The sequence below is a fragment of the Oryx dammah genome, unplaced genomic scaffold (genome assembly GCF_014754425.2).
Source record: "Oryx dammah isolate SB20612 unplaced genomic scaffold, SCBI_Odam_1.1 HiC_scaffold_29, whole genome shotgun sequence".
NCBI classification, from domain to species: domain Eukaryota; kingdom Metazoa; phylum Chordata; class Mammalia; order Artiodactyla; family Bovidae; genus Oryx; species Oryx dammah.
In genome coordinates, this window is record NW_024070213.1 from 105,962,541 (window position 1) to 105,978,268 (window position 15,728).

General features: G+C 38.5%; 1 protein-coding gene across 4 annotated transcripts in view; it reads left to right on the forward strand.

Annotated features, from left to right (window-relative positions):
• PPFIA2 (PTPRF interacting protein alpha 2) overlaps positions 1–15,728 on the forward strand; it is a 501,565-nt gene that overhangs the window by 358,134 nt on the left and 127,703 nt on the right. For all 4 annotated transcript variants that reach the window (XM_040234485.1, XM_040234487.1, XM_040234486.1 and 1 more), the window contains exon 8: positions 15,342–15,563. In XM_040234485.1, the coding sequence (XP_040090419.1) occupies positions 15,342–15,563 (222 nt within the window). The remainder of the gene's footprint in view (positions 1–15,341; positions 15,564–15,728) is intronic.

Here is a 15,728-nt window from a genome sequence, read left to right on the forward strand (position 1 = left end):
GCCACCAGGGAAGCCCAAGAATACTGGAGTGTGTAGCCTATCCCTTCTCCAGTGGATCTTCCTGACCCGGGAATCAAACCAGGGTCTCCTGCATCACCTGTGGATTCTTTACCAACTGAGCTATGAGGGAAGCTCTCTAATGTTGTATGAGAACTTAATCAGTTCAAAACAAATCCTTTGAATCCAGTGACTGGGTTTTTATATTTCACTATACTTTTATTAGAGGGGAAGTGAAATTGACTCCTCTATCTTTAATAACAGATTTAGTATCATTTGTATCATTAGCCCAGATCCAGGAGAAACAGGATAAACACATCTTTGCTGAAGCAGGATAATTTCAGACTTTAAAAGGCTGACTGATTCACAAGAGTTTTACAGAAAGTTTGTTCATCTACCTCTGTCCTATTGGTGTAATTTGAGTGTCTATTTTGCGCCAAGGACTCAGCTTTCGTATAGGGATAGAAAGAAGAACAAGTACTTTTCCTTCCCTCGGCACTGTTTTGTCTGATCTTTAAGCCAATTCAGGAGAATTTTTAAGTCTATCATTCAGATGTTCTGCAATTGACCTAATTTTATTTTTCATTTTGGTAGGGTTTATCCATCTTAATATTTCTCGTAAAACAGTAGTTACCAGAAATGTAATGGGTGTTTTATAGAACCCATTTCCCCAGAAAAAGAGATTTCTTGGGGATGAGAATATTAAGATATATTATGCTATACAATTTTGAACTGTTTCTTTACTGTAGTATTTATTCAAATTCCCCAGTACTACATGTTAATACTATTCAGTGTTTCCTAAATTTGTGTGACCAAAAATCTTATTAATCTGCAGGAGAATTGCACATGCCAAAATGAGTATTCTGAAACATATTCCCTAATGGTGGCTCTGGACTTATAGAGACAGGCAGACTATTCTTCAAAGTTGTCCATAAACCTCATTAACAAAAGGGCTACATGCCAAGGAGAACAAGATAAATAACTTCTGTAAAGCCCTTTACAGTTTCCAAAAGTGCTTTTTATAGTTGTTTTATTTGATCTCTGTAATAACCCTGTGAGATTTATACAGCAAGGATTATTTATTGGCTCTAAAGTCACATAGCTTATGAGAAGGAAGGCCAAGATAAATAGTGTAACAAGTATATAAATATTAAAAGTGAACACGGGTAAAAAAAGGTATCACGGAAAACTACATGATTTCATGAATTTTGAAATATACGACTATTTCTGAAGTCTGAAATCTGGCCGGGTATCTAGAAGCATGAAAGAGCTTTTTAGACAGAAGCATAAGCCTTTAAGAAGTTTAGAAAAAAGACCTTGGGCAAAGAAAACTTTGTTACACCAATGTCAATGTTTCCCAGTCATCTGGCCAGGTGTGCGTACTCGTGTTCAGTTGTGTCCAACTCTTTGCGACCCTTTGGCCTGCAATGTAACAGGCTCCCCTGTCCATGGGATTTTTTAGGCAAGACTACTGGAGTGGGTTGCCATTTTCTCCTCCAAGGGCTCCTCTCCACAAGGGATTGAACCCACATCTCTTGAGTCTCCTCCATTGCACATGAATTCTTTATGGTTGAGCCATCAGCAAAGTCCCCTTAGTCACATGTCCTTCTCCAGCAATTCTTACTGTGCTTTCCTTTGTCTTCATTTTTTTTTTTCTTCATATATCCCATTATTGTAACACACTAAGTTCTTCAACTTAAAAGAAATTCTCTTTTGGTCCTACTTATACAATCAGCTATTGCTTCGTTTTTTACTCCCCTGTGTAGCAAAGTTCTTCAAAGTAGTGGTCTACTCACTGTCCACAATTGCTTTCTTTATAAACCTACCCCAGGAAGGTCTTTGCTCGATCACTGCACAGAAACATCTCCTGTTACCATCATCAATGATTTTATATTGCTAAATGAAGTGACCAATGCTCAGCCCTTTTTGAGTTAACATCATAGTTGTTTGGGGCTTCCTAGATAGCTGAGTGGTAAAGAATACACCTATTGATGCGGGAGACATAGGAGATGAGGGTTTGATCCTTGGGTAGATCACCTAGAGGAGAAAATGTCAACCAACTCCTGTGTTCTTACCTGGACTATCCCATGGACAGAGCACCCTGGTGGGCTACAGTCCATGGAGTCACAAAGAGTCAGACGTGACTGAGCGACTGAGCGTACATGCGTGCATGCAGAGCTGTTTAATTTGCTCTTTCCTGCTAGATTCATTTTTATTTTTCATTTGCAGTATAGGAAAGTATACTCTCTGTTTTTCTGTTACCCTACCAGTTATTCTGTCTCAGTCTCCTTTCCTGGATCATATTCTTCTTGATTTTTTTTAAAGCATCTAGATATTCATGTTCATGAGAGTATTTTATCCTGAGAGTTACATTAAATTTGCTTTAAACTCCTATTCCCATAAAATGGAAACTCCTAAATCCATTCCAAGACTTCTTCAGATTCCAGAAAGATTACATTCTCATGGTCAGACCTTGCTCTAATATTTATTTATTTATTGAAGAATAGTTGATGCAAATATCATATTAATATTAGTTTCAGATGTGCAGCACAGTAGTTCAGTGTTTTTTTTATGGATTATTTAGAGTTACTTCCTATTTTATTCTTGAATTCTTAATGTTGGGATAATCCAGGGTTTAGTCCTCCATCTTTTCTTTCAGTGATTTCAATCAACAGTATATTATAAATGCTATCTGTGTATGAATGACTTATAAATCTTTACTTCTAGTTCAGACCCTACAACCAATTATATATATTCACCTGCCTATTGAACATCTATCTCCACTAATATATCTAAAAGACATTGAACCTTAAAATGTAAAAAACTTATCTTTTGAAATTCCCCTCCAAAATTCCCTGCATCTACTCTATCTCAGATGATGCAAATCTCAGATTTCCAGTTGCTCAATCTAAAGAATTTGGAATTACTCTCAGGTCTTCCCTATGTCTCATGAAAGCGAAAGTGAAAGTCACTCTGTATTATCCAGCTCTTTGTGACCCCATGGACTATACAGTCCATGAAATTCTCCAGGCCAGAATACTGGAGTGGGTAGCCATTCCCTTCTCCAGGGGATCTTCTCAAACCAGGGATCAAACCCAGGTCTCCCACATTGCAGGCAGATTCCTTACCAGCTGAGCCACCTATGTCTCATACTGCACATCAAACTGTAAAGAAATTCTGTTTGTTCTACTTTCAAAATATGTCTAAAATCTGCCACTTCTCACCACCTCCAGTTAGCATTCTGCTCTAAACCACTATCATCTCTCACCTGGATTATTGTAGTCAGACTCCTTCCAAGGCTCTCTGCTTCTCTCATGGGCTCTTACTATTTTTTAACATAGCATGAATCAGTGACTTTTAAAACCTAAATCTGAACATGTCAATCATATGCTCGAAACTCTGCAAATGTGTTGCGAGTGAAATGACACAAAGACAAAACACAAGACACACAAGAGACAGACAATACACCACTCTGGCCGGAGGAACAGAACTGTGCAAACTATTTGCGGTTTATTATTGTAAAGCCCCCCTAGGCAGAATTCCAGACTGCATGAATAAGCCTTTTCAGTACAGCGCAGGTGCATACATGTTATCGTACAGCAAGGGGAGTGAAATCCCTGTCTACTGCAGAGTCTGTCCAAAGCCCTCTTTTCCTTCTTATCACAAGAAGGGAATTCTCCCTCGTTTGCAAGGGACCATTAAACTCAAGGCTGTGTCCAGACTCTTTTGGCAGAACGCCTCGTTTGCAAGCACGTTCAGCCCGAGCAGAGAGACCCATTTGCAGGCACATCTCTGCTACCCTATTAGCCCTTCACAAATGTTTCCTATTTACCACAAGACTGTGCATGATTTATGGGATTCCCAGGTGGTGCGGTAGTAACAGCAGCTGCAGGAGACGCGGGTTCAGTCCCTGGTTTGGGAAGATCCCTGGGGTAGGAAATGGCACCCACTCCAGTATTCTTGCCCGGAGAGTTCCATGGACAGAGGAGCCTGGCAGGCTACACTCCACAGGATGGCAAAGAGTAGAAACAGACTGAGCAACTAAGCATGCCCACTACATGATGTGACTTCCCTTATCTTCTGACTTCATCTCTTCCCTCACCCCAGCTACACTGGCCTCCTGTTGACTTCTTTATGGCAGTTGATATCTGCCATACCACATTGTGAATCAGCCATAAGTATACATATGTCTTCTCTCCTGATCCTCCCTGCTATCCCCCCACCACATCCGACCCCTCTAGGTTGCCACAGAGCTTCAGGTTGAGCTTCCTCTGTTATACAGCAATTTCCCACTGGCTATCTATTTTCAATTCAGTTCAGTTCAATTGCTCAGTCGTGTCTGACTCTTTGCGACCCCATGAATAGCAGCACGCCAGGCCTGTCCATCACCAACTCCCGGAGTTTACCCAAATTCATGTCCATCAAGTTGATGATGCCATCCAGCCCTCTCATCCTTGTCATCCCCTTCTCCTCCTGCCTTCAACCTTTCCCAGCATCAGGGTCATTTTAAATGAGTCAGTTCTTCACATCAGGTGGTCAAAGTATTGGAGTTTCAGCTTCAGCATCAGTCCTTGCAATGGATATTTACATATGATAATGTATGTTTCAGTGCTACTCTCTCAATTCATCCCATGCTCTCCTTCCTCCACTGTGTCCACAGATCTGTTCTCTATGTCTGTGTCTCTATTCTTGCCCTACAAATAGGTTCATCAGTACCATTTTCCTGTTGGCTTATGACTTGATCTCCCCTCTGTCTAGAATGCCCTTCTCCCAGATATCTGTGTAGTTATGTCCCTCTCTTGCACCAAGCCTTTGTTCAAGTGCCATTAACGTATTCTAATATAGAGTATAATTCATTTATTTATAATACCTATAATTTATAGTCTGTTGCTCTAGCTAAGAATAAATTACATGAGGTTTAAAGTTTCTGTTTTATTTCTGATCAGGCTTAAGTACCTAGAATAGCTCCTGGCACGTGGTAAGCTCTGAAAGTGAAAGTGTGAAAGTGTTAGTCCCTCAGTTGTGTCCAATTCTTTGCAACTCCATGGACTGTAGCTCACAAGATTCCTCTGTCCATGGACTTCTCCAGGCAAGAACGCTGGAGTGGGTAGCCATTCCCTTCTCCAGGGAGTCTTCATGACCTAGGGAAGGAACCTGGGTCTCTTGCATTGCAGGTAGATTCTTTACCATCTGAGCCACCAGGGAAGTCCAATAAGAATATGTTAAATAATTAAATGCCACACTATTTTAACTAGTATTACCTAAATCCTGATTATTAGAGCTTAATTATAATAACAGTTTTTGAAGTCCCATTTGAAAACCCTATCATAATTCCATTGGAATTGCTTAAGTAAATAAATGAATTTTGGGAGAATAGTCACCTCTATGATACATTGTCTTGCCGTTTGTAATATGGTTGGAATACCCATTTATTTGTGTATTATTTTATGTTCTTCGATACAGTTGTTTCACTTTTCACATAGTGGTCTTAAAGTTTGTTGGGTTTATATCTAGGTACTTACAGTTTGGGAAATAGATGGGGAAACAGTGGAAACAGTGTCAGACTTTATTTTGGGGGTCTCTAAAATCACTGCAGATGGTGACTGAAGCCATGAAATTAAAAGACACTTACTCCTTGGAAGAAAAGTTATAACCAACCTAGATAGCATATTGAAAAGCAGAGACATTACTTTGCCAACAAAGGTCCGTCTAGTCAAGGCTGTGTTTTTTCCAGTGATCATGTATGGATGTGAGAGTTGGACTGTGAAGAAAGCTGAGCACCGAGAAATTGATGCTTTTGAACTGTGGTGTTGGAGAAGACTCTTGAGAGTCCCTTGGACTGCAAGGACATCCAACCAGTCCATCCTAAAGGAGATCAGTCCTGGGTGTTCATTGGAAGGACTGATGTTGAAGCTGAAACTTCAATATTTTGGCCACCTCATGCAAAGAGTTGACTCACTGAAAAAGATTCTGATGCTGGGAGGGACTGGGGGCAGGAGGAGACGGGGACAACAGAGAATGAGATGGCTGGATGGCATCATTGACTCAATGGACATGGGTTTGGGTAAACTCTGGGAGTTGGTGATGGACATGGAGGCCTGGCGTGCTGCGGTTCATGGGGTCTCAAAGAGTCGGACACAACTGAGCGACTGAACTGAACTGAACTTACAGTTTTGTTGCTATTTTGATTGTTAGTTCCTTTTAATTTTTTCTAATAAATTAATAAAGGCATATAATCCACTCCAGTACTATTGCCTGGAAAATCCCATGGACAGATGAGCCTGATAAGTTGCAGTCCATGGGGTCGCAAAGAGTCGGACACGACTTCACTTTCACTTTCACTTTCAAAGGTACAGTTGATTTCTAAACAGTAGTATGGCATCCAGCAAACTTGCTAACCTGTTAGTAGTTCTAAGGGCTGTGCTCTTGAACTTTTAAGTAGTTAATTAAATAAGGAGTTTTACTCTCTTCCTTCTCAATTTTCATTTTACTTCTTATATACTGGTTCAATACAGTGTGAATAGCATGGATGAGAGTGTCATGCTTAATTTTATAGTCTTCAAAGTTTCACTTTTGAAAATCAGTGGCCCCTCAAAATCAAATACCATCCATGTATTAATGCAATAACCCACTGACATACAAGCTAAATGAAACCATTCCATACTAATTACTGCTCTGCTTTTGAAGTTTTGCCAGCAGTAGTGTCATTCCCTAACAGAATGGTTCTTCAGAGAACTTTTGCTCTCTACAAGTTATGCTGGATTGAGGCTTAGTTTCACACTTAAGTTCCCAAATGCATCAAGATGACTGAGCCAGGAAGGTTATACTCTTGCTTCCCTCATGACAGGGTCTCCTTGTTAACCCTTGGAGACTTTTCTGATCCAGTCAATTGATTGAGTCTGTAAGAGCATTTGGAATAATATTAAACTTCACAATTAAATGGTGAGTAATTGAAACTCTGGTTTGCCTTCTCCCTTTGGAGGTTTCATTGTAATTATGCAAATGGCCCTCCTCTCATCAAGCCATAGTGGAAGAAATAATTTATCAAGGCTCCACTAAATATTATCCCTCTAGCACAGGGTGTATACTTTTTATATTTACATATCTAAATGGACTGCTAAGTAATTCTTGTAGCTGGAAAGATCCTCATCACTGTTACTTCTTTGTTCTATAGCTGAACAAAGAAACACAAGAAAACTTTTAACTGAAAACAAAAATATAAAACAAAATCAGACTAATAAATCTTTATGTACTCTTCATCTCCATATATCTTCTAATTATATAGATTATTTAAGAATTTTACAGAGGAATGTTTTTCTATATTAATATTTTAATATTTGTATTTTATATTGTAATATGGGAAACAGCTACTTTTCACATTTATGAGTATTATTAATCTTGATCATAGGAACATTGACTAGAAATTTCTTGATATTTTATTTAGACTTAAGACTGTAAAAAAGAAATGAATTTCTATTAAGCCACATACATCAGAGAGTGAATGATTTGTATTCTAATTTAAACATAATGAGAGCATTGGAACTTCAGAATAACTGAGGTTCTTCTGATGAAACAATCTTTCTTTTAAATTTTGTGGAAATTTAAATGGCTTAGAATTTCTGTAAAAATAATAAATTTATTTTATACTTATTAACAAACTATTGATCACATTAAACTAAGAACTGACAAAGGTTTATTGCTGGATATTTGAATTGAGTAAAATTATCAGGAATTTAATATATCATAATGAGTTTGCAGATCTCAGTTTTGAAGAATAAAATTATTAATGGAGAACTAACTATTAATATAAGAAATCATCTGGTCTAGAAACCTTCCGAGCAGAGCAATATTTAGCCAACTCTATTATAGAGTATGTTTCTTCTCATCTTTCATGAATAAGAGATAAAGTCGTTATTCCATCTGAAATAGTACATTATGAATAATTAGTTGATATTAGGATAAAAAATACTAATTTCTTGGGTCTATTATCAGATCTTTTATTAAAATTCATTTCATCAGTCCTTTTATTATTTTATTACTTTGAGGCTTTCTTCTTTGTGCCAGAGAGTTTTTTAGGTTTAATAAATAAATTGGATATAGTTTAGTAAAGTAACTACATAATAGAGGTCTGTGGTTCTTAACCTTAACTAAACACATTGCAATTAATTGGGAAGATTGAAAAACAATTATATGCCTGGACCCCACCACTGGATGGCATATAGAGTGATTTCCATTCTATATTTTTATTTATTTCTTCCAAGGATTCTAATGTGTGGTCATAGTTGAGAATAATGGATATTTAGTACGAATATTAGTGCTTTGTTCTAGGCTCTAGGTTTGTAGGGATTGTTCAGTTCAGTTCAGTTCAGTTCAGTCACTCAGTCGTGTCCGACTCTTTGCAACCCCATGAATTGCAGCACGCCAGGCCTCCCTGTCCATCACCAACACCCGGAATTCACTCTGACTCACATCTATCAAGTCAGTGATGCCATCCAGCCATCTCATCCTCTGTTGTCTCCTTTTCCTCCTGCCCCAATCCCTCCCAGCATCAGAGTCTTTTCCAATGAGTCAACTCTTTGCATGAGGTGGCCAAAGTACTGGAGTTTCAGCTTTAGCATCATTCCCTCCAAAGAAATCCCAGGGTTGATCTCCTTCAGAATGGACTGGTTGGGTCTCCTTGCAGTCCAAGGGACTCTCAAGAGTCTTCTCCAACACCACAGTTCAAAAGCATCAATTTTTCGGAGCCCAGCTTTCCTCACAGTCCAACTCTCCGGATTGTAAACAGATGGTTTATATATAATAAAACAGGTTTAAAGAGTCACTGTGGAATTGGAAATAACAGCTGTGAAATCTGTACTGGAGAATTTCAAATCAAAGACAAAATGTTATTTGTTGAACAATATTTGAAATCTGAGGTCAAGTCTGATCTTTGAGAGCTAAAAAGCAATATGTGTGATGGAGATTAAAAACAAACAAACAAACAAAAAACAGTCTAGGCAGGCTAAGATGCCCAAAAGCAATAACCTTGAAGCACTAGGAATCCACATTGCTTAAATGCTATCTGGTCCTTATAAATTTTATTTTTTTGTTCAGTCAATTTTGTCTGACTCTGCTATCCCATGGATTGCAACCTGCCAGGCTTCCCTGTCCTTCACTATCTCCTAGAGTTTGCTCAAACTCATGTCTGTTGAGTTGATGATGCCATCCAGCTACCTCATCATCTGTCACCCACTTCTCCTCCTGCCCTCAACCTTTCCCAGCATCAGGTGACTTTTCTAATTAGTTGGCTCTTGTGAAGAAGGCTGAGCACCGAAGAACTGATGCTTTTGCACTGTGGTGTTGGAGAAGACTCTTGAGAGTCCCTTGGACTGCAAGGAGATCCAACCAGTCCATTCTGAAGGTCAGCCCTGGGATTTCTTTGGAAGGAATGATGCTAAAGCTGAAACTCCAGTACTTTGGCCACCTCATGCGAAGAGTTGACTCATTGGAAAAGACTCTGAGGCTGGGAGGGATTGGGGGCAGGAGGAGAAGGGGACGACCGAGGATGAGATGGCTGGATGGCATCACTGACTCGATGGCCATGAGTCTGAGTGAACTCCGGGAGATGGTGATGGACAGGGAGGCCTGGCGTGCTGCAATTCGTGGGGTCACAAAGAGTCGGACATGACTGAGCAACTGAACTGAACTGAACTTACATCAGGTTGCCAAGGTATTGAAGCTTCAGCATCAGTTTCAGCATCAGTCCTTCCAATGAATATTCAGGGCTGATTTCCTTTAGGATTGACTGATCCCCTTGCAGTCCAAGGGACTCAAGAGTCTTCTCTAGCACCACAGTACAAAAGCATCAATTCTTTGGTTCTCAGCTTTCTTTATAGTCCAGCTCTCACATCCATATATGACTACTGGAAAAATCATAACTTTGAATATATGGACCTTTGTCGGCAAAGTGGTATCTTTGCTTTTTAATACACTGTCTAGGTGCATCATAGCTTTTCTTCCAAGAATCAAGTGTCTTTTAATTTCCTGGTTGCAGTCACTATCCACAGTGATTTTGGAGCCCAAGAAAATAAAGCCCATCACTGTTTCCATTTTCACCCCTCTGTTTGCCATGAAGTGATGGGATTGGATGCTATGATCTTCATTTTTTAAATGTTGAGTTTTAAGCCACCTTTTTCCTTCTCCTCTTTCACCTTCATCAAGAGGCTCTTTAGTTCTCTGCTTTCTGTCATTAGGGTAGTGTCATTTATTAATTGGTTGCTTTATTTGATTTATTCTTTTTTCTCACATTATGTTGTATTTAGGCAGGAATCTTCATATTCCTGTTTCACAGCACATCCAACCTAGTGTCTGGCATATGGTAGAAGTAAAGCAAAACAAATAAAGTCTTGGTGATTGAATGAATGAGTAAATGAAACAACAAGTAGAATTAATGAATGGTTAAATGACATAATGAATGAACAAAAACATGGAAAGAGAGAGAAAATCAACAAAAGAAATAAGAGTGACAGGAGTAGACTCCTAGGAATCAGAAACTTGAATGCCTTCATTCAAATCTTAATCTTACAACGTTTCAGTAACTTGACCCTAAGTGAAATATTTACACTCTGTGCTTCAATTTCCTTTTCTGTATCCAATAGGTTGTTATGGACCTAGAGTTTGTCATATAGAGAAAAGTCAGTCAGAAAGAGAAAAACAAGTATTGTATATTAACATTATGTAGAATCTAGAAAAATGGTACAGATGTACATATTTTCAGGGCATGAATAGAGATGTTGATAGAGAGAATGGATGTAAGAGAACATGTAAGTCAGATCGCTAGTGGGGACCTCCAGCTTAGCACTGGGAGCTCAGCACTGTATTCTGTGCTGACCCGGATGGTTGGGATGGGAGGGGAGGTGGGGCTGGAATGGAAGGCCAGGAGGGAGGGGTATATATGTATTCCTGGAAGCTATGATTTTCATCATTCTAGTGAAAATGCAGACTTAGTTTGGATTTGGAGGCAAATCCAAATTTGAAAATTTAAAGTAAAATGAGGAGTACAATGATCTCTTGAAATAAAAGGAAATATTTGCAAGGGTATCAGATCAAGAGAGTAATGATTTGGAACAAAAGCTATGTATTCTTTTCTCAAGACATAAATCATAGGTTTGAAATGACCTTTCTACTCTGAAATTATGAAAGCATATATTAAACTCAGCATAGAATATATTTAAGATGATTTGAGTAGATGAAATATATGTATTTTTTAAACACATAATGCTCTAGTATTCTTGCCTGGAGAATTCCATGGACAGAGGATCCTGGCAAAAATTACAGTCGATGGGTTCACAAAGAGTAGGACACGACTGAGCAACTTTCACTTTCATGTACTTCAGAAGATAAAAATGAGAGTTCAAAAATTTTCCATGGATAGTCCAAAATTCCAAAGTATGCACATCTGTTACTTAATGGAACTTAAAGGAATTGAGGAGGTTAACATTATGAAAGTGTTTTATTTTCGTTGTCTGATTACTGTTTATATTTACTTAAATTTCTCTCACCTTGAGCCCATTAAAACTATGCAATTTTTAGATAAGATTTTAATGGACTTCAGGTGCACAAAATTGGAATAATCACTTTTCTAATTAGAAAATTAAGATCAATCAGTTGTACTGAACAAATATTTGCAGAATTTATATACATATGTGTGTGGTTGTGTACGTGTGTGTGTGCTGTTTTATGTATGTTCATATAGCTGTATACACACACACAGCTGTATTCTTGGTACTTGTCAATACCATCCAACATGTGTTATTTATCCTTTAGATTACATGTCCTAATTAAAAATTATAAAGTATAGATGAAATGAACTGTGAATTCAAAGTTTTGTATTTTAATTCATCAGCTTTGTGTAATTACCTAAGTCTCAGTTTCTCCAAAGTTCTTAATCTTGAATGTAATATTTCAATAACATAAAATATTTTTCAAAGAAAAAAATTTATTTTCTAATTTTCATAGTTTCTAAAACTTTTTTCTAGTTTTTTCCTTTTTTCTAGTTGACTAGAGAAAATTCTCAAAGTGAGGTAGAGATTCTGTTAAAGCTCAAGGTTTCCTCCTTACTTATAGGTTGTATATAGAGTTCAAAAAATATTTGCTGTTATTATAGAAATCCAGTAATATCATACTTCAGTGATCCCAGATTTGGACATAAGTGACTGGCAATTGGCTCTAGCCTTTCTTCCTAAATCAGTTCTCAGTTGCTGTCTAATGAATGTAAATTGGCTTTTCCCAGTTCAATGTATAGATAATTATGTCATATTTCAGACCAGTACATTTCAGTTCAGTTGCTCAGTCGTGTCCGACTCTTTGTGACCCCATGGACTGCAGCATGCAGGGCTTCCCTGTCCATCACCAACTCCCAGAGCTTACTCAAACTCATGTCCATTGAGTCGGTGATGCCATCCAACCATCTCATCCTCTGTCGTCCCCTTCTCCTCCCGCCTTCAATCTTGCCCAGCATCAGGGTCAGTTCTTTGCATTGGGTTGCCAAAGTATTGGAGTTTCTGCTTCAGCATTAGTCCTTCCAATGAATATTCAGGACTGATTTCCTTTAGGATTGACTGACTGGATCTCCTTGCAGTCCAGGGGACTCTCAAGAGTCTTCTCCAACACCACAGTTTGAAAGCATCAGTTCTTTAGCACTCAGGTTTCTTTATGGTCCAGCTCTCACATCTGTACATGACTACTGGAAAAACCATAGCTTTGACTAGACGGACCTTTGTTGACAAAGTAATGTCTCTGCTTTTTACTATGCTCCATTGAGTGCCCCCAACCCTGCAGCAGACCACCACTGACCCACGCCTCTACCAAGGACCCCTGGACACTCACGGGAGTGACCCCAAAAGAGACTGATCCAGACTTGCCCATGAATGTCATATATAAAGGTCACAATCAATGTTTTTCAGTTTTATGTTCTTAAAAACTGTCTAGAATGTTGGATTTTTATTAGCTTCACAATATTACTGGTCTATGTGGTCAAGAATTCACCTGCCAATACAGGAGACACAAGAGATGCAAGTTGAAGAAGATCAACCTGAGTCAAGAAGATCCCCTGGAGTAGGAAATGGCATCCGTCTCCAGTATTCTTGCCTGGAAAAAAAAATCTCATGGACAGAGGAGCCTGGCAGGCCACAGTCCATACTATCGCAAACAGAGCTGGACACAACTGAATGACTGAGCACAAACACAACACTGGCCTGCATTGTATGCGGTAATGCATACCCCAGCAAGGACGTTTAACTCTGGAAAGGCAGTTCCCTTCCACCAACAGCAATTCCTAGGCACGTTCTCAGCTCTGATCTCTCAGTGAGTATCAGTCCCAGCAGCTAAGGGAATCAAGACTGAAGGAGCATCTGGTCAACTGATCTGTGGTTCTTCTTCAAAATTCCTACCTAATTGTAACATCTCTTCCCCATTTTACTAGGTAATTAGAAGTTTGGCACCTGCAATACAGATATTCAGCAACATTTTTGAAATACTAACTGCGATCCAGCTGGTATCTTAAGCTGCTGTCTAAGACTGTCTTTCTCTGCCCTTTTAATTTTGATGTGTCCAGCTGTTCCTCCAAGTTAGGTAACTGGACTTATCAACATGCCTTGCCATTTGTTTGCTTTCCCATTCTCTCTGTTTTATCTTTCTCACTTATCTTTTGTGATGCAGTCAATAGTCCTCCTTTTCTCCTATGGGTGCACGTGCTAACTCACTTCAGTTGTATCTGACTCTTTGCCACCCTTTGGACTGTAGGCCACCAGGCTCCTCTGTCCATGGGATTCTCCAGGCAAGAATACTGGAGTGGGTTGCCATGCCTTCGTCCAGGTAATCTTCTCAAGCCAGGGACTGAACCTGAGTCTCTTTTGTCTCGTGCGTTGGCAGGCAGATTCTTTACCACTAGCACCACCTTTTGTCTAATGTGACATTTGCATTCCAAAGTGTCATGAGTTATGCAAAATCACAAAATAAAAAACACAGAGCTCATGGGGGAAAGGGTTTGCAACACAGCTTAATGACTTTGAAAAGAAATAGAATACTAATAAAAATGGTAGCACAGTTTTACCCATGTTAAATGGTTAAGAATTGCATAACTGCTATGATAAATTTAACTCTTTACCTTGAAAAAGATGTGAAGTTTGCTTATTAAAGTGTGTGTCGGAAGGGGTATAACTGTGAGCTGTTGTGAAGTGGTGGATGGAAGGGTAAGTAAAATCAGACAGGTGTAACAGATATGGATGAGTTAACCCATACTGCTCCATGAAGTGTGAGGTTGGTGTTCAATGCTTGAGAAATGAGCACGTGTGGCATTTTGATTAATACATTCCTGCACTGATTGATTCAGCAAGGTCTGTTTTTCTGTGTTCGGCCAGTGATTCTCAAGAATGAGATTATACATAAGAAAGCACAAATTACATTATGTTCAAATTGTTCCTTAATGTATTTGTCATGCTAGAACAAATTCACATTTCTCAAACAGGCATTCTAGCAGAATTGATAATACTTTCTTTGCTTTCTCTCCATTCTTTCCTATTTCTACTTGATTGTGATCTTTTTCTTTTAGCACTTATTTCTTCCCAGTTCCTGCACTGCCTTCACCAAAAACTCCAGGGCAGCTTGGCTGTAGGGCATCGTTCTGAAGACATGGATCAGCCTCGTTTCCAGGCAGCCCTTCCAAAAAGAGGAAAAATCAGTCTCAAATTATTTAAACTCTTTCAGCGTCTTTCCTGTGGATTGTGCACACTCATGACTTTTATGTTGATAGCAATATAGAAAGCAAGACTTTTCTATGCCATACCTTTGTTCCAACGAGGTCAGATTCACAATAGGAATAATCTTATTTAAAAGAAAAATGTTGTGTAAGCTTTTTTACTGAGTGTCATTGAAAATTAATTGCAAATTCATAAAGGATCTTGAATAAAAATAGAAAATATTACATAGTTTCTTACTAATGATAGGCTGTGTTACATAAATACATTATTTTATAATAAATTTCATATGTAATTGATTGAAAATAGCTGCCACTTACTGAATGTTTAGGGTTTACCTGTGTTTTGTGCTAAACTGTGTATAACGTGTGTATAGTAGCTTCCAGTTCAAATATGCCTTTTAACCTATTTGAAAATTACTGGTCTACTTTTATATTTTAATGTATATTAAGAGTTTTCTCAGAAGCTTAGTTTTCCTCCAAAGTTAGTTCTATTAGAGTTCTTACTGTTCGGTATGAAATCTTTATCAGTCTTAGATCTTTAAGTTCATGGATTTCAAATGAAAGAGGTAGATAATTCTAAGTGCCATTTCTTTCTCTTTTCCCACAGCGATTGTCCAATGGTTCTATAGACTCAACTGATGAAACAAGTCAAATAGTCGAACTACAAGAATTGCTTGAAAAACAAAACTATGAAATGGCCCAAATGAAAGAACGTTTAGCAGCCCTTTCTTCCCGAGTGGGAGAGGTGGAACAGGAAGCTGAGACAGCAAGAAAGGATCTCATTAAAACAGAAGAAATGAACACTAAGTATCAAAGGGACATTAGGGAGGTAAGTGATTCATAACACTTTCAGTCTCTGCTTCCTAAATGCTGCCTCTGAGATATTTTTCCATAATTTTCACTAATGGCATATACTCGTATATTCTCTCAAAAGATCATAAATTGGAATACATTATGTTAGTTATGAAACTTATTCACTAAGGCAAAAATAGTT